The sequence below is a fragment of the Geotrypetes seraphini genome, chromosome 11 (genome assembly GCF_902459505.1).
Source record: "Geotrypetes seraphini chromosome 11, aGeoSer1.1, whole genome shotgun sequence".
In the NCBI taxonomy this organism is placed as follows: domain Eukaryota; kingdom Metazoa; phylum Chordata; class Amphibia; order Gymnophiona; family Dermophiidae; genus Geotrypetes; species Geotrypetes seraphini.
Window position 1 is genome coordinate 126,625,115 of NC_047094.1, and position 19,973 is coordinate 126,645,087.

Sequence of the window (19,973 nt, forward strand, 5' to 3'; positions counted from 1 at the left end):
GTTTTAAACAGTAAAAAGGCTGTGCAGCCTTAGGTGCAGCAGAAGGTTCAGGTTTCTGTTGCTTCTTATGCTGCTGTTTCTTGGGAGGCAGACGATAGTAAGGAGCCACTCATCTGGAAGATTGGAGGAGGTCAGAAAGGCTTGACAGGAGCTGGCTTAGATTCATCAAAGAGGTCTGTACAAGGAATGTTAGCCAAGTGGTCCTGAAGATTAGGGTCCATGTCAATGATGCGAAGCCAGGCCAGGTGGCGTATTGCTACTGAAAATGCAGTTGCCCTGGCCGACAATTTGAAGGCATCATAAGAATACTGGAGAAGATGTAATCTGAGTTGTGACTTCTTGGAATTCGAAGTGCTTCTGTGTATCCTAAATAGTTGAGAAATTTAGGAAGAGATCAATGAGGAACTTGAGATAAGTTACAAAATTAAATTATAATTCAGGACTTTGGAGGACATCATAGCATTTTGATAAAGGAGAAGTCTAAACTTGTCCATAGTTTTCCCTTCCCTTCCAGGAGGAAAGGTAGCATAAACTCTGGAAGGATGGGATCTTTTCAAGTAGGACTCCACAAGCAGGGATTGGTGAGACAACTGTGAATTCTCAAATCTTTTGCAATGCAGAGGTTTTATACCTGGACTCCAATTTGCCTGGAACAGCAGGAATTTGTATAAGGAGTCTCCAGGCATCGTGTAAAAATCTGAGACAAAAGCTTGTGTAGAGGAAACTTAAGTGACTCTGCAGGAGGTAGAGGAAGATGCATATCCTCGAGATACTCCTTAGAGTATTTAGAACCAGCATCCAATTGAAGTTCTAGGTCATCAGCCATCTGGCGAAGAAAAGAAGAGAAAGACAACTGATCTGCCAATGCCTTGCCTCGAGAGGGGCTCGATGACCTTGAGGCATCCTGGGTCAAAGATGAAGCCTCACTGGGGAAATAATCCTCAAAAGAATAAGGAGACATGGGGAGGCAATGGAAGCCGCTGAGTCATCGAGGTGTGGAAACCGAGACCTTGAACGTGGAGTCGGTGGTGTGGAAGAGCTGGAAGGTGTGGATTGAGGCTTAGATGAAGAAGGGCGCTCTTTGGAAGAAGAGCTATGCCTGGAGGTATGCCTCGAGGAAGGCCTCGATTGACGACGAGAGTGGTGCTTAGAAGCAGGTCTCAAAGATCGAGAAGACTTTGCCCCGGAGATGGAAGCAGGCATTGCTACCAGTGAATGGATAGGGCTAGAAGCTGTAGATCAAAGCTCAGGAGACTTGATGGAGGAATCTCGAAGCACTCCCAAAGACTCTGCTCCTAGTATGGAGTATGAGGATTCCTGTCGAGACACTCGCAAATAAACTACTCCTTGCTTAGAGTGCATAGATGCCAGACCAGACACTCGCAAAGTCTCTGCTCCCTGCATAGAGTGTGAAGTTTCAGCTCGAGGCATAGGAAGAGGATCGACCTCGCGGGAGTCTGCCGATTGCACAGGCTGGATTAGAAAAGACAGCTTCGGTCCCATTTTGGTGATGAACTGAACAAATTGCTGTTCTAACATGGTCTGGAAGAAAGCCTGCAAGGATGGATCCGCATCTGAAACCGGACCACCTGCTACGGCTATAGGCTCCAAAGTGGCTGTGGAAATGTGCTTTGACTTAGAAATCTTAGAAAACTTGAGGACCAGTGCTGGAACTTTCTGCTGAGATATGTGACCTGAGGATTCAGGGGAAGATACAGCAGGTGTACTCGAGCTGAGAGACGTTTCAAATGAGGAAGGTCTTAAGAAGCTCAAGGTCAGAGTCGTGGAAGCAGGAGGACCCTCAGTAGATGGTGGAACTGAGGCTGCTTTCGAAGTCGAGGGTGTGACTGAATAGTCCATTCCGAAAAGCTTCTCCAGTAAAATCCGACGACGTTTAAGGGCTCGAGGTTGAAGAGTATCACAGTGCTCGCATGACTTCGGTTGATGGTCCGGCCCAAGACACTTGAAGCACCAATAGTGTGGGTCCGTAAGTGAAATAGCACGCTGGCACTGGCTACACTTGTTGAAGCCCTTTGTTGGCCGGAATATAGGAGGAAAAATAGCCGTAGCGAACTCGAAACCCGCGGGCTGCAGCTGAGCGGCCTGACCCGCCAATTGTACAGAGGAAAAATATAAAGGTTTTTTTTTTTAAACTGTAAAGAAAGAAAAGAACACAGCGATTTGAGAAGAAAATAAACACAAACCGTGGTGAGAGAAGACACGAAGTAACAAAGTTAAATGCAGAGAGTAGAAAACTGAGAACTGAGCAGACTCGCCCTGCGCTGGGCGGGAAGGCACTCGCGCATGCGCGGTGCGGCTGACTTGAAACTTCTAAGGTTCTATAAGCAAATCTGCTTGCAAGGCTGTCCACATCCGGGCTCTGTGGATGACATCACCCATATGTGAGAATAGGCTTATTGCTTGTCCTGGGATTATAGTAGGACTGGATATTCTAAACACTTTTACATAGAATAAAATTGCCAAATGTGTCTGCTCACATTAAAATATCTATTTTTCTTTCAGGAGAATGGTCATTTGAAGGTGGAGGTGAGTTTTGACAATTGTTGGGTCAGCGGGATTCAGAGGCAAAGTTCCTTGACACATAAATAAATCAGTTTGATTATCGATGACCTGTCTTTTAGATACATAGTAACATAGTAACATAGTAGATGACGGCAGATAAAGACCCGAATGGTCCATCCAGTCTGCCCAACCTTATTCAATTTAAATTTTTTTTTTTTTTTTTTTTAATTTTTCTTCTTAGCTATTTCTGGGCAAGAATCCAAAGCTTTACCCGGTACTGTGCTTGGGTTCCAACTGCCGAAATCTCTGTTAAGACTTACTCCAGTCCATCTACACCCTCCCAGCCATTGAAGCCCTCCCCTGCCCATCCTCCACCAAACGGCCATACGAAGACACAGACCGTGCAAGTCTGCCCAGTAACTGGCCTAGTTCAATATTTAATATTCTTTTCTGATTCTAAATCTTCTGTGTTCATCCCACACTTCTTTGAACTCAGTCACAGTTTTACTCTCCACCACTTCTCTCGGGAGCGCATTCCAGGCATTCACTACCCTCTCCGTAAAGTAGAATTTCCTAACATTGCCCCTGAATCTACCACCCCTCAACCTCAAATTATGTCCTCTGGTTTTACCATTTTCCTTTCTCTGGAAAAGATTTTGTTCTATGTTAATACCCTTCAAGTATTTGAACGTCTGAATCATATCTCCCCTGTCTCTCCTTTCCTCTAGGGTATACATATTCAGGGCTTCCAGTCTCTCCTCATACGTCTTCTGGCGCAAGCCTCCTACCATTTTCATCGCCCTCCTCTGGACTGCCTCAAGTCTTCTTACGTCTTTCGCCAGATACGGTCTCCAAAACTGAACACAATACTCCAAGTGGGGCCTCACCAATGACCTGTACAGGGGCATCAACACCTTCTTCCTTCTACTGACTACGCATCTCTTTATACAGCCCAGCATCCTTCTGGCAGCAGCCACTGCCTTGTCACACTGTTTTTTCGCCTTTAGATCTTCGGACACTATAACCCCAAGGTCCCTCTCCCCATCCGTGCATATCAGCTTCTCTCCTCCCAGCATATACGGTTCCTTCCTATTATTAATCCCCAAATGCATTACTCTGCATTTCTTTGCATTGAATTTTAGTTGCCAGGCATTAGACCATTCCTCTAACTTTTGCAGATCCTTTTTCATATTTTCCACTCCCTCTTCGGTGTCTACTCTGTTACAAATCTTGGTATCATCTGCAAAAAGGTACAATTTTCCTTCTAACCCTTCAGCAATGTCACTCACAAACATATTGACCAGGATTGGCCCCAGCACCGAACCCTGAGGGACTCCACTAGACACCTTTCCTTTCTTCGAGCGACTTCCATTAACCACCACCCTCTGGCGTCTGTCCAACAGCCAGTTTCTGACCCAGTTCACTACTTTGGGTCCTAACTTCAGCCCTTCAAGTTTGTTCAAGAGCCTCCTATGAGGAACTGTATCAAAGGCTTTGCTGAAATCCAAGTAAATTACATCTAGCATATATCCTCGATCCAGCTCTCTGGTCACCCAATCAAAAAATTCAATCAGGTTCGTTTGGCACGATTTACCTTTTGTAAAGCCTAGTTGCCTCGGATCCTGTAACCCATTAGATTCAAGGAAATACACTATCCTTTCTTTCAGCAACACTTCCATTATTTTTCCAACAACTGAAGTGAGGCTTGCCGGCCTGTAGTTTCCTGCTTCATCCCTGTGACCACTTTTATGAATAGGGACCACATCCGCTCTTATCCAATCCCCAGGAATCACTCCCGTCTCCAGAGATTTGTTGAACAAGTCTTTAATAGGACTTTAATGTGTTTAAGTTTTGATTATGAGCTCTATATGGTCTAAATTTTTCAGCAAGGATTTTTTTTCCTTCTATAGTATGTTGTAGCCTATCATTACAATACAGTGTCTTGTCTCTCCATGTATTTCCCAATTCTCCTATCTACCGAAAGCCTTTTTGACGACAGCAGTCTTTGAGGCACCTATTGAAGTTTTCTGTATTTTACACTCTTTCTTCCCCCTTTCCATATATAGATAGTATTTCTGAAAAAGCTACATCCTTTACTCAAGGTTTTAAGCCCTCCCTAGCTCCCAAAAAGCTTTCTGTACTGCAAGTGGGGACTTGTTGACCAGGTTATTTGTTTCCAGTGGAGGTCGGGAACGGGGATAAATTCTGTCCCCATGTCTGGCTCCATCCTGACTCCTATCCCAAACCAACTGGAGAGTGCTGTTACAGTCAGAACTGATTTTCAGCAGCACTGTTCAGTTAATGGGCATTAAATATCAACAGTTGGCCAGCTCATCATGGTTTTTAACAAGGCAGAACCTATCCTGCCCACTTAAACACACACTGAATATCAACCCCTAAACATTTGAAGAAAATATAAATAAAACTAGAACTATGTTCAAATAAAACTAAAATATGTTTGTTCGTTTTTTCCCCAAACTAGGCTCAGAAACAAAGAAGATTCCGCCACCTCCACCTGGAGTAGATTTTGGTAAGCATGAAATCTGTAAAACAGATGAACTGCCATCCAGGTTTTAGTTTAAAAATAAATTTATATACCGCTGATCTACAATTCTTAGCAGTTTACAAAATACACACATAAATTATGATGAAAGATGATTTCAATTCTTGTTTTCCCACCTTTTCAGTCATGTTTGTCCATTGGGTGAAGTTGAAAGGCCAGTTATGTCCGTTTTGGTTTTATGCAAGTAATCAATTAGAGGATTGTTCAGCATTATTCACCTGAGGAGAACAAATTTCAAAGGCTCCAGGGATTAACCATAGAGTTAGCTCCATATCATTGTATAGCATTTGAAATGTGTGCCAGTTGGAGTGAGTTATTATAGCCATGATGTTTCAAATCACGGCTATGTAAGTGGTGATCAGAGAGTATATGGGTTTGGAGGAAATGTCCTGAATTATCCTGTGGTTCTTATAAATTGTGATTAAATCAGCTGATATAATGGATAATGGTGAAAGCTCATAGCAGAAAGGATAATCATTCCTTTCTGTGACAATACTATTTTACTTCAGTAAGGAGTTTAAATAATGACAGACAACTCCAGAGTTATAGTTATAAAACCAGTATGACTTTAATTTACTAGAAAAGTTATTTACAAGCTATACCATGTGTACATTTGAGTGTACACAGTTTCCACAAATTGTGCTCAGCATTATGACCGAGTATTTCAGGGTAGAAAGTTGCGCGGGAACAGAAATCCCATCCGTCCCCACCCGTCTCCGCCAAAGTCTCACCCATCACCACCCGTCCCCGTGAGGAATCCCACCCATCCCCGTGAGGAATCCCTCCGTCCCCACCCATCCCCGCGAGGAATCTCCTTCGTCCCCGTCCGTCCCGTGAGGAATACCCTCCGTCCCCATAAATTTCAGAAATAGTTATTTCATTTAATTATGCTACTGAATTAAAGGCTCTGGTAGAAACCCATTTACAAATAAGCAAAAAGACTTTATTAATTTGGAAATATTAATTGGGAAGAATACATACTTTGTAAACGGGTTTCTACCAGAGCCTCTTTTGTTTATAAATTTTTATCAACACAACTAATATACTACTTTATCCTGAAGCAAAAAAAAAGAAAAAAGAAATAGAATTCTTTTCCTACCTTTGTTGCCTGGTTTCTGCTTTCCTCATATTCTCATTCAGTTCCTTCCATCCACTGTCTCTCTTCCTTCTGCGTCTTCCATTTGCTCTGTTACTGTGCCTCTCCCTTTCACCCCCCTTCCAAATTGGTCTGGCACCCATCTTCTTCCCTCCGCTCCCCCCATAGTCTGGCATCTCTGTCTTCTTCCCTGCCAGCGCCTTCTCCCCACTCTCTCTTCCCCATTTCCTTTCAGTGTCTTTCTCCCCCCCATCTTCCCCATGTCCTGTCAGCGTCCTTCTCCCCCCTCTGTCTTCCCCATGGCCTTTCAGCGTCTTTCTCCACCCCACCCCCCGTCTTCCCCATGGCCTTTCAGCGTTCTTTTCCACCCCCCCATCTTCCCCATGTCCTTTCAGCGTCCTTCTCCACCCCTTTGTCTTCCCCATGTGCTTTTAGCGTCATTCTCCCCCCCCCCATCTTCCCCATGTCCTGTCAGCGTCCTTCTCCCCTTCTGTCTTCCACAAATGCTCTCAGTGACCTCCCCCCTTCTTCCCCATGGCCTTTCAGCGTCCTTCTCCACCCCTTTGTCTTCCCCAGTGCTTTCAGCGTCCTTCTCCCCCCTCCTTCTCTCCCGCCCCGGGTGCAGCACAGCCGGCCAGGTCCCCTTACTTTTGTAGCGCTTCCCCGACCGACAGACCGACAACAGCCCCAGTCAGACAAACCTCCCTGCCCTTAACCGCGAATCTAAATATCCTTCTTACAGCTGCTGTAAGAAGGTAATTTAGATTCGCGGTTAAGGACAGGGAAGTTTATCGGACCAGGGCTGTTGTCGGTCGGTCGGTCGGGTTAGTGCCACAAAAGTAAGGGGATCTGGCCCATAGGTTCCCTCTGAAACTTGGTCAGATTTTGGTGTTCCCATTGGTGAAAAGAGGGAATTTAGATCCAATATCATGCACCAGTTGCCATCTAGTTGCATATATTTTAATTTTATTGAAGTTTGTGCAGGATGCTATTGCCACAAAACTGCAACAACATTTCAATAATTATGACAGTCGATGGCCCGGGCAGCAGGCACTAAGGACATCCACTCAGATAAAGGGGAAGAACTTGAAGCAAATGAGGGAGACAGCAATGGAGCGCAAATAGATGCCATGAAAGACACAATAAGGACTGTGAAGCCCAGAAAGTCCAAGAAGGCAGCACAAAGGGAGCTTAAATGTATGTACACAAATGCCAGAAGCCTGAGAAATAAAATGGGGAAAGTTAGAAACACTAGCAAGACGCGAAGAAATAGACATCATTGGCATAACAGAAACATGGTGGAACGAGGAAAATGAATGGGACACAGTACTGCAGGGATACAAGCTTTACAGAAGAGACAGAATAGGGCAGAAAGGGGGAGGTATTGCCCTATATGTCCAGGAAGGAGTAGAAACTACTGGAGAAGGTAAGGCAGAGGGGAAAAAGAAACTGGAGTCCCTTTGAGTAAAGATCCCCAAACAGAACGGAACAGACACAAAAATAGATCTCTACTATCGACCCCCAGGACAGACGGAGGAAACAGACACTGAAATGATAGAAGAAATAAGACATGAATGTAGGACGGGCAATGTAACGATCATGGGAGACTTCAACTGCCCAGGGATAGACTGGAACCTAGTAACCTCAAGCTGCGGCAAAGAAATAAAGTTCCTGGAAATGATGGGAGACTGCTTCCTAGAACAAATGGTAGGAGAACCTATAAGAGAAAACGCCACCTTGGACTTGGTCCTAAATGGCATAACTGGGCAAACAAAAGAAGTAGAAGTCATGGTCCCATTGGGGACAAGCGATCACAGCATGATCAACTTTAAACTCGACATCGGGAAGGGGAAGCGAACCAAGACCCTAACCACGACCTTTAACTTTAAAAAAGGAAGATACGATAACATGAGAGCCATGGTAAGAAAACGGATCAAGAATAGGATAGCCGAAATCGAAATGGTAGAGCAAGCATGGTCCCTACTAAAAAATACTATCACCGAAGCACAGAATCTATACATTCCGCAGATAGCCAAAGGAAGGAAAAATAAAGCCAAAAGAGAACCAGCTTGGCTAACCAAAGAGGTGAAGGATGCAGTAAGAGAAAAGAAGGCTCATTTAAAAAATGGAAACACGAGAAAACAACCGAGGCTTGGAACAGTCACAAAGACGATCAGAAGAAGTGCCACAAGGCGGTGAGAGAAGCCAAAACGGCCTATGAGGAAAAAATAGCCCAAGAGGCCAAAAACTTCAAACCCTTTTTTAGATACGTTAAAGGGAAGAAACCTGCAAAGGAGACAGTGGGCACTCTCGACGACCAAGGAAGAAAAGGATACATCAGAGAGGACAAATAGATTGTAGACAGATTAAATTCCTTCTTTGCATCTATCTTTACCAAAGAAGATGCCCCATCAATACCCAAAACAGTGAAAGTATTCAAGGGAGAAATAGAAGAGAGCCTCACCACAATGAAGGTGGATCTGGACCAGATATACTATCAGATTGACAAACTAAAAAGTGACAAATCTCCTGGCCCAGATGGAATTCACCTGAGAGTATTAAAGGAGCTAAAGGTAGAAATCAGAGAACTAATGCAATTCCTCGCTAACATGTCAATTAGAACCGGACGGATACCAGAAGACTGGAAGATAGTGAATGTCATCCCAATCTTCAAATAAGGATCAAGAGGAGAACCGGGAAACTATAGACCTGTGAGTCTTGCATCGGTCCCTGGAAAAATGGTCAAGGCTTTGATTAAAGACAGCATAGTCCAGCATCTGGATACCCATGACCTGCTGAGAGGTAGTCAGCATGGCTTCAGGAAAGGGAAGTCGTGCTTGAAGAACTTACTTCAGTTTTTCGAGACAGTGAACAAACAAGTCGATAGCGGAGAACCAGTGGACATAATATACTTGGACTTCCAGAAAGTGTTCGACAAAGTACCACACGAGAGACTTCTCAAAAAACTACAAAGTCATGGAATAGAAGGGGATATACTAAGATGGATAGGAAAATGGCTGGAAAACAGAAGACAGAGAGTGGGCATAAATGGGAAGTACTCGGACTGGAATAAAGTAACTAGCGGTGTGCCTCAGGGTTCGGTTCTTGGGCCTATCTTATTCAATATCTTCGTAAATGACCTGGAAGAAGAAATGACCAGTGTTATCATCAAGTTTGCAGATGACACAAAGCTATGCCGGGCAATCAGGTCACAAAAAGACAGCGAGGAACTCCAGAGAGATTTGAAACAACTTGAGAGATGGGCAGAGAATTGGCAGATGAGTTTTAATGTAGAAAAATGCAAAGTGATGCACCTGGGCAGGAAAAACAAGGAGCATGAGTATAAACTGTTAGGTATAACATTGGGGAAGAGTGAACAAGGAAAGAACCTGGGGTACTGATAGACAGGACCCTGAAGCCGTCGGCTCAATGTGCAGCGGCGGCAAAGAAAGCTAACAGGATGTTAGGCATGATAAAGAAGGAAATCATGAGTAGATCAAGGGAGGTCATAATGCCACTTTATAGAGCAATGGTCAGACCACACTTGGAATACTGTGTCCAACACTGGTCTCCATACCTGAAGAAGGATATAACACTGCTGGAGAGGTGCAGAGGCGAGCGACGAAGCTAGTAAAAAGTATGGAGAACTTGAGCTACAAAGATCGCCTCAGAAAACTGGGATTATTCACCCTTGAGAGGAGAAGACTGAGAGGGGATCTGATAGAGACTTTTAAAATACTAAAAAGAATCGACAAAATGGAGCAAGCTCACTCATCAACAGGGGGAAAGGATGGTGAGCAAGAATCAGCGTTATTCATATTGTCAAATGTGACTCAGACTCGGACCAGAGGTCATGGACTGAAGCTGAGAGGGGACATGGCCAGGACAAATGTCAGAAAGTTCTGCTTATCACAGCGAGCGGTGAACGCCTGGAACTCTCTGTCGGAAGAGGTGGTGGAGGAAACCACCATTCTAGGATTTAAGGAAAATTTGTACGCACATCGTCTTGCAGGACGCATTGAGGGATACGAGTGACTAAGGTATTCGCCTGGGTACGCCTGGCTGAGCCTCCACGTGTGCGGATCACCGGACTAGATGGATCCCAGGTCTGAGCTGGTGCAGGCATTTCTTATGTTCTTATGATTTGTTGGATGAGCTCAATAAGGCTTTTGAAGTTAGCACAATACTGAGACATAATAATTGTTGCATTGTTGCAGAAATTGTGAGGAGTGCTAGACAGGGAGAATCAGGCCTTTGTAATGCAATTTGATCTATCAGCAATGTTCGATTTCATCAATTTAATCAATGGTTTTCTTCTGGTAGCTTTGCACACTAATGGGTGTTCGATGCAGTATTTAAATAATTTCATACTTTCCTGAAGAATTGTCTGATAAGGGTGTTGTGAAAGGGAGAATTATCCAAGCTATGGAGAATGTTTTGGGGGGTTTCACAGCATTCTCCTTGGTCATATATTGTTTAATTTCTATTTGCAATCAATAGGTAAGTTTATTAGAATATATAGTATTTTTTCCCTTTTCATATAAAGATGATGTAGTTTTTGGGTTTCTAGAGAAATATTCCATAGCTAACTCATTTTTACATATGGAGAGTGATGTTATGAATATGCGAGTATATATGATTGGATGAGACATCATGGACTTAAGATAAATACTGTATAGGAAAATCAAAAATCTTATCGGTGGGGAGAAAGCAGTATATGAAGCCAGTAAATGTTCTGAAACATAGCTGAGTTGTAAGGATAAAATACCAGAAGCATATATTGGCTGTTTAAACGATGTTAAAGAAAATAATGTTAAGAACATAAGAATAGCCTTACTAGGTCAGAACAATGGTCTATCTAGCCCAGTAGCCAATTTTTACAGTGGCCAATTCAAGTCACTAGTACCAGGCAAAAACCCACATAGAAGCAACATTCCATGCTACCAATCCAGGGGAAGCCACTCCCACATGTCTGTCTCAATAACAGATAATGGACTTTTCCTCCAGGAAATCGTACAAACCTTTCTTAAAACCAGCTACGTTAACCACTTTTACAACAACTTCTGGCAACACATTCCAAGGCTTAACTATTCTTTGAGTGAAAAAATATTTCCTCCTACTTGTTTTAAAAGTATTTCCCTGTAGCTTCATTGAATGTCCCCTACTCTGTCATTTTTGATGGAGTAAAAAATCAATCCACTTGTACCTGTTCTACACCACTCAGTATTTTTTAGATCTCAATCATATCTCCCCCTCAGCCATCTCCTTTCCAAGCTCAGGAGCCCTAATGTTTTACCGCTGCTTCTACGAAACTGCGCTAACAGTTTCTAGCCAGAGATCCGTGCTGAACTCTATGAGCGTCAGGAGCTGCACGGGGCATTCAGCATGGCTCTTTGCGGTAGAAACTGCTAGAGCAGTTTCATAGAAGAGGGGGTTAGTCTTTCCTCATATGAGAAGAGTTCTATGACCATCCCCTTTATCATCTTTGTCACTCTTCTTTGAACCTTTTCTAGTTCCACTATATCTTTTTTGAGATAAGGCAAGGTCATACCATGAAGCAATACAGAGGCATTATAACAGTCTTGATTATGATCCCTATTCTAATAATTCCTAGCATCTTGTTTGCTTTTTTGACCACTGCCCCTCATTGGGCGTAAGGTGTCAACATATTGTCTACAATGACACCTAGATCTTTTTCTTGGGCGCTGACCCCCAAGGTTGTCCCTAGCATCTGGTTATTCTTCCCAATGTGCATCACTTTGCATTTGTCGACATTAAATTTAATCTGCCATTTTACTATTTCGGCATTCTTTATGCTCTCTATTGATGGATAATGATGCTTTTGAGATATTAGTAAGACCTGTGAAGAAATGAGTGTTACTAATGGTTTAATAGTAATAAGCATAGGATGAAATTGTGTTTGTATAAAGTAATAACTTCTCTGTATGTTGTTAATGAGTGAAGTGATTATTCTCGTGTACTCTGCTTTGAGCTTTTGGTTAATGCCCAAATTAAATTAAAGTTACTCTATTCCTTTCAAAGCAATTGACTGAACAATTGTACTTAAATTCCCAGATGACAGAAAAGGTATCAATTTTAACTTAACAAAAGCAGTGTGGCCTGCCATCTTAATATGTAGGTTGTTGCAATGTGCTGCAAATATATTCTAGTTTATATTCTCAATGAGGCTTTCCATGATATATAGTTTCTGTAGGTTGATGGTAGCTGGCCTAGAACAGGGGTCGGCAAACTATGGCTTCCAAGCCAGATATGGCTCTTTTCTCATGTGGCTGCAGCTTTTCTCCTATGGCCCTTTCATGGCAGCTCAACCCCACAATGCCCCACCCCCTCCACTCCATTATATATAGGTCAAGGCTGCCATTTTAAAAGGCAGCTGTTAGGAGGCAGAAGTGAAAGGGCTGCACTCCTGTCACAAAGACCCCACTGAATCACCAGGTACCTCGGTAGGCCTGGGAGGGGGGGGATCCTTCCTATACATGGCAGTGTAGAGAGGGGCGTGGGCATTATGGGGCTGAGCTGCTACAAGAGGGCTATGCTCCTACCCCAAAGATACCCTTGTTGGACCCAGTACCTAGGTAGACCCTTGGGGGATGGGGAATCTCCGGGTTGGGAGGGCCATCTAAGGGTTGGGGCCTGCAGAGGGGAGATAGCCTTGGCAATAGGTTGAGGGGAGGGGAAAGGATAAAGAGGGAGGGCGAGAGGTATGAAAGGTACAGAGATCTGCGATGGTTTGGAGGGGAGAAAGAGGGGAGAGAAGCTAGACTTCGGGAAGGGAAGTGAGAGTGAGAAACCTGGAATATCTCAAACCCCCTTCTCTATCCATTGCGGATCTTTGTAAATCTTGGGTCAAACATTTAGGATAAAATGGCTCTTTGCTGTAGAAAGGTTGTTAACCCCTGGCCTAGAATAAGGGAGCCTCCAGATTTGCAGACATGGACCCAACTACTTTAACCTTGAAGTAAGATGCAAAATATATCTTCATCACATAAACATATCTGTTTAACTTTCAGAAACATGGATGCGTACATTTATACCAAGTGGAAACATTACAGGTTAGTTTTAAAACAAATTCATGGAATATATACACAGTTACCAAGAATCACCATAAAAGAGTAGTGCATAAGGACACTTGATATAGAGTGACTAAGTTAGCAGGCAATGCTACCACTTGTAGTCACTATGATCTACTGTGAGAATTTCAGTGGCCTGTATTACCTACTATGGACCTTTATAGTAGACTTCCTTTTGCCATAATAACGTCAACTTTAAAACTTGCTGACTAGAATCTATGAAGCTGATATTGAAAAGATTTGTCTGATGTCACACCCGCGCTCCTGAGCTGCGTCGCGAGCCCACGGGATCATGACAAATCCTCTGGCCCGGCGTGTCCCTTACTATCAAGGAACCCTTCAGGACTTTACTTGGCTTGCTAGTATCCTAATAAGGGCATGCAAGTGAAGATTCTGAGTCAGAAATAGCAAAATACTAGCTTTATTTTAGCCACCAGCCTCATAAAGCAAAAATGCCGGCTTCAACCTGGAAATGTCCAAGTTTGTAAGTAAAGAATTGTCACACAGTCCCCTTCTTCCGGACTTTCTTAGTAACCTGTAACACAGTCCTCTTCACCAGAGCAGTTAGTTTCAAAATGTAGGCTTAGAACATTTACTTAGCTGTTTATTCCCCTAGCAGCAGCACTGTCAAACCGTGGCCAGGCAAAGAACAGGAAGAAAAAAATCCCAGCAAACTGGGTAGCAAAAGTAGGCAAGCACTCTCAAATGGCTTCACTCCAGCATAACTTTTTCCTCAAACAAGCTGTTCTATAAGCAGGAATAATATTCAGAAACACAGGTATAGCATGGAAAACTTATCACAGCCTAGCCTGTGGAGAAGTTTACTATAGAGCCTTTGTCCTGGGTAAGTGCAGGATTTCTCAGGACGTTTCTTGCTGAAACGTTGCTGTGATAATTATGCACAGCTGTGGGAGAAGAACGTAATCTGCTCAGCCTGCCTGTTAGCTGGGGAACACCTCCAAACATTTGTTAAACTCAAAATCAAAGCTTTCAGGCACAAACTTAAAGTTCCACATTCTAGGAGAGAAGTACAAATCTCCTCAAAAGAAAAACACAGCTTCACTTGTGGCTCAGAGACTGTAGGCAGAAAACACAGCATAGATGTCTCACTGCATTTCTACATCTAAGGGAAAAGTTTCAGGTCCTACCAGACTCTCCTGGGTGTCCATAGATTCTCCTGGGTCTTGTTCCCAACTATCAGAGGCAGAAACCAGCTCCTCTGCATCTGCCATCTGCCAATCAGTTTCCCTAGTCTCCTCAGGCTGGGGAGAGAAAATCTCCCTTTCCAACTGTCCAGCTTGTCTCTCTCCTGCTTGCCTCCTTACTGCTCGGCATTGCCTGGTTTTAAGCTGTGGAGAGACACTCCCACTAAGCCTAGGTGGGGGAAGGGCCTTCCACACACTGGCTTGTTCCGTTTGGCTATATGCAGTTTCCTTACAGAGACAGGCTGCTGGAAAGGTAGTCATCTCCTGGCAGGGTTAGGGACCAGTTTAAACTGTGTACAGCTTTCCAGCCATTCCTCATCTGTTGCCAACTCTCTGTCTAAGTAGTAGTCAGCTAACTCTGTAGTATGAGATTCTACTTGATCAGCTCTCTTGCATCGGGATTTAGTGTATTTCCTCCCTATCTCTGGGACAAAACCCGAACAGGACTTGAGTTTGTCATAGACAAAACCCGAAATGGACTTTGATTTGCCACACTGGGTAACTTTGATAATTGCCTAGACAAATATTTTTACTCAAGAATTTCCTTCTTTTGATCAGATAAATTTTGTCAAGTAATATTTTTTACTAAGAGCCCTTGGAGAAGGAGTGCTTTACTTTTACTTCAACAGTTGTTCTTGTTTCCTATAAAAGAAAGGTGTGTTTCCTAACGTTTGACTCTCCAAAAATGTTATGCTGAAGGATAGTATGATCAATAACTAGGAAAAACCTTCAGTAATCAAAAATACTCTGTTAGTTTTACTCTGCAGAGGAATAATAAAATTTGAGACAAAGGTCCTTTTGTGCAAAAGGCATAGAGTAATTGAATAAGGTTCCCAAGAAACTGTAGGGAGAATCTTCACTGTTGAATTTCAGAAAAAGCTTGAAATCAACACTTCATCCTCCTTGGATTAGATGAGGGATGGATCACTTATTCATGTGGTCAATATGATATTTATATATCGTTGATTTGGTATGGTTATTATTTCTTTAGAATGAGTAGCTATTAGTTTCTCCCCCTCAGTGTTTTTACTTATATGTCATATTTATTTCTTTTATTTTAACCTGTGTATCATCTGAATTTGTTATTATGGAAAGGTTATAGAATTTGTATAAATAAATGTGAGGTGTGTTATTGGGTTAGTGGAACCTAGGTGTCTAAGTTTCATAATAGGATAGGATCCTACTGTGCACGCTTGGAGCATTTAAATGGAGACACCAGTTATAGAATTGTCCCTAATATCTGTGTCCTAGTAAGTCTTTATGGTCTTCATGCTTTAGGACAGGGGTGTCAAAGTCCCTCCTCGAGGGCTGCAATCCAGTCGGGTTTTCAGGATTTCCCCAATGAATATGCATGAGATCTATTAGCATACAATGAAAGCAGTGCATGAAAATCCTGAAAACCCGACTAGATTGTGGCCCTCGAGGAGGGACTTTGACACCCCTGCTTTAGGAGCTGAGAGATAAGAGAGCTTGAAAATAGTAGGACTGGATATGTTGACATACATATTCTAAACACTTTTACATAGGATAATATTGCCAAATGTGTCTACTCACATTAAAATATCTACTTTTCTTTCAGGAAAATGGCCATTTGGAGGTGGAGGTGAGTTTGACAATTGGGGGTCAATTTATAAAGTGTTTTCCTCATGTAAAGTATGTTTTACATATGGAAAAATGGCCATTGTAAAACTGGGTAGATCTACGCACTTATATGACTAAGCAGGTTGATAAAATAACATAAACTTTTTATGAAATTCCTGCATAGGTGTTCAGGGAGAAGATGTTTGGGTAGAGTTCTGAGGTACATGCAAAAGAGCACTGTTTCTCAACTCGGTCCTGGAGTACCCACTTGCCAGTCATGTTTTCAGGATACCCCTAATGAATATGCATAAATTTGATTTGCATACACTGTCTCCATTATGTGCAAATTTCTTTCATGTATATTTATTGGGGATATCCTGAAAACCTGCCTGGCAAGGGGGTACGTCAGGACCGAGCTGAGAAACACTGCAATAGAGTACACAAACCTAAATACACCTGCCGTGGATCAGGTGAAAGTTTTTGCAAAAGTATTTGGGCAGCAGTGAGGCTAGTTCTGGGAAACTATTTTATAAAGTTGTATAAGTTTTTTTTTTTTTTAATAAACACATTTTTCAACATTTATATGGGTGCCTTCCAATACTGACCCCAAACTTAAGGGTATCAGTTGCAATGACAAATTATGCTTTTTTTCTCATTTACCTTCTGGTGATATGGATACAGGGTGGGATATATTGCATACTTGAAGGTTAAAGGGCAACTTCTACAGCACTTGGAATTTTCCATTGAAAATTAATTTTTGCACTCCTATTGGATACAAAGTCCTGCAGGTAGTATCATAATTATGCACCCCTTGTTTCCTCCAAATTGTTTTATTTATTTGTTTTTATGTGTTTGATATGGCTTCAAGATCTGGGATCAGCTTGTGCCCAAAATGTGGCAGAAAATTTCAGAACTTCAACATCCACTCCAAGTGCTTAATCTGCTTGAATATTGATTATAACCCAAGAGAATGAAAGCATTGTTCTTGAATGTTTTCTAGAGCACAAAGGATCACTTAAATTGCCCCTGCAATCATTATGAAGCTGAATAAAGTGTGCTTCATATGTAGAAGGATAAGAAGAAGGTAATCTCTGAGCAGAAAGGTGTGAGTTTTGCTCATATACTGTAAGTTGAAAATCTTCCATGGAATGATCTTTCAACATTTCAGTTGCCCATGAGAACCACCAGATAATATTTAAACTGGTGCATGCTTCTTTGGAGGTTTCAAAGTTTACAGCACTGTCATCTTCTAAATACCTGTGCAAGTCTGAAAGGGCTTCTCTTGGCTGCTATACTTATGAGTGGAGTGGTGAGTTTTGCCCACTCCTTTTAAATTCATTCTGGGTTGTCTCCTCCTTTCAAATTCAAGTTTCCCTGAACCTCATTTTAGCTACTCAGTTATTTGATCTTGCCAGTGAGACTCTTGACTGCATTTGCACAGTTTACTGATTTCAGTGTCAGTTAGAATCATAAAATAATATTAAATATTGAACTAAGGCCAGTTACTGGGCAGACTTGCACGGTCTGTGTCTGTGTATGGCCGTTTGGTGGAGGATGGGCAGGGGAGGGCTTCAATGGCTGGGAGGGTGTAGATGGGCTGGAGTAAGTCTTAACAGAGATTTCGGCAGGTGGAACCCAAGCATAGTACCGGGTAAAGCTTTGGATTCTTGCCCAGAATTAGCTAAGAAAAAAAAAAAATAATAATAATAATTTAAATTGAATCAGGTTGGGCAGACTGGATGGACCATTCGGGTCTTTATCTGCCGTCATCTACTATGTTACTATGTTACTATGATTTTTGTACTTCTGATTGTGGTGAATTCCATCAACTTCTGTGACCTCACTTGGAGTCATCTGTTTCCTTTTAATTCAAATTGACACTGAGGTACACTGCCATTGGTACATGCCTAAAGTTACCGCTTTGTGGACTGTTTCACTTTCCGTTTTTATTCTCCACATTCTATTTCCTTCACTAGGGTCTTTTTGATGGGTTATATTGTTATTTGGTTGGGTGGCTTTTGGTGCCTTGATTTTGGGTCATAGTTTCTGAGTATTTGGTATATCAGTTGTTTAAATTTGTATGTACTATTAGTAATGAAGTTCTGTGCTTTGTGGTTGAATGAGGGGGTTCTTCAAATTGTAAATGATGTGTTCTTCAAAGCAGTGGTCCCCAACCCTGTCCTGGAGGACCACCAGGCTAATCGGGTTTTCAGGCTAGCCCTAATGAATATGCATGAGAGAGATCTGCATATAATGGAAGTGGCAGGCATGCAAATCTGCTCCATGCATATTCATTAGGGCTAGCCTGAAAACCCAGGCTAGCCCTAATGGTCCTCCAGTGGTCCTCCAAGACAGGGTTGGGGACCATTGCATTAAAGGATTCATTAGCAACATTGCAACAGATTTTGGTAGTTACTGACTAGAGCAGACGGAGTGTGTCTCAGCTATTGCATGGCCAGATGTGTAAACATTGTATGGATGCATTCCAAGAACTTGTGGAAGTACCATTTTCTGATTTTGGAAGAGGGAATGAAGGGTTCATTGAGTATGTACTGTACTTGCTGACTGTGATATTGGTGGGCAATAAACTTGCTATTTTGTGTGACTTGTTAGTGGTTGGAGAATATCATGATATCCCCCCTAATTCTGGAAAGTTGTATGCACCAATTTCAGACTAGCACAGAATTTGTGCATGTAACTTATAGAATAAAGTCAGTTGTGCCACTGGGGCTTGCGCACATCTGAGAAGTTGAAAGCTATGCCATTGATAGCAGGGCCTCCCAAGATGGAAAAGTTTCAGTGGAGATGTATCATCCATCTGGTCAGCAGCAGATGGGCAGTGTTAGAGGTGGAGGCAATGACGTAGTGAGGGTGAGAGGTTCCTGGGGTGGTGGTGCACATCCTCCGCACTCTTCTGTGCCCCCCCCCCCCACCTCCACATTCTCCTTCCCTGCCCCCTCTTGCTGTGTGCACACCACTTCCTTTCCTCCATACCTCTGTAATGTTCCTAGGGTGAGCAGCAACCCCCAAGCTGCTGTTGTGCCAGCATCAGCTCTTCCTCTGACACCACTTCCTAGGTGCGGGTCCAAGAAATGAAATCAGAGAAAGCCAACGCAATGGAATGTGAGCTTCTCTTGTGTCTGTTGGCTGAGAAGAAGAAAAAGTCAGTTATGTATTTAGGGGCAAGTCCGTGTAGTGCTTTAAAGCAGAACCAGGCAAATTTAAACTTTACGCGCGCCGCCATTGGCAGCCAATGTAGCTGCCGGTAGTAGGGTGTCACGTGGTCAAACTTCCTCAGCCCAAAGATCAGTCTGACTGCTGCATTTTGCATCAATTGTAAATGTTGCATATTCTTTTGGGAAATTGCTAAATAAGCGATGTTACAGTAGTCAAGTAGACTTAGTACGAGGGATTGGACTAGGGTTCTGAATGCCGATGTATCGAAGTAAGCTTTAATGGATCTGAGTTTCCAGAGAGTAAAGAATCCCTTTCTGATTAGGAGTCTACCTGGTCTTTCATGGTTAGGCATTGGGACTGACATGATCATTTTTCCTCAGCCCAAATATCAAGCAGACAGCCGTATTTTGCACTGTTCTCAGTTTTCTCAATAGTTTCTTTGATGCTCCCAGATACACTATGTTGCAATAGTCCAGTATAGATAATACTAGAGCTTACACCAATAGTCTAAAGCAGTGTTTTTCAACCTTTTTACACCTATGGACTGGCTGAAATAAAATAATTATTCTGTGGACCGGCATCGGTCCGTGGACCGGCGGTTGAAGAACACTGGGCTAAGTCATGGGCCAGATCTCGCCCATCCACCAAATCTCCACCCCAGACCACACCCCCATAATAGTACTAATTGCACCTTGCACGTCCCGTGCCTCATCTGGAAGTCTACCCTCTGACGTTGC

General features: G+C 42.9%; 1 protein-coding gene across 1 annotated transcript in view; it reads left to right on the plus strand.

Moving 5' to 3' along the window:
* LOC117368880 overlaps positions 1–19,973 on the plus strand; it is a 499,867-nt gene that overhangs the window by 317,546 nt on the left and 162,348 nt on the right. The window contains exons 35-38 of the mRNA XM_033962624.1: positions 2,524–2,547; positions 5,006–5,053; positions 13,214–13,255; positions 16,058–16,081. Coding sequence (XP_033818515.1) covers positions 2,524–2,547; positions 5,006–5,053; positions 13,214–13,255; positions 16,058–16,081 — 138 coding nt within the window. The remainder of the gene's footprint in view (positions 1–2,523; positions 2,548–5,005; positions 5,054–13,213; positions 13,256–16,057; positions 16,082–19,973) is intronic.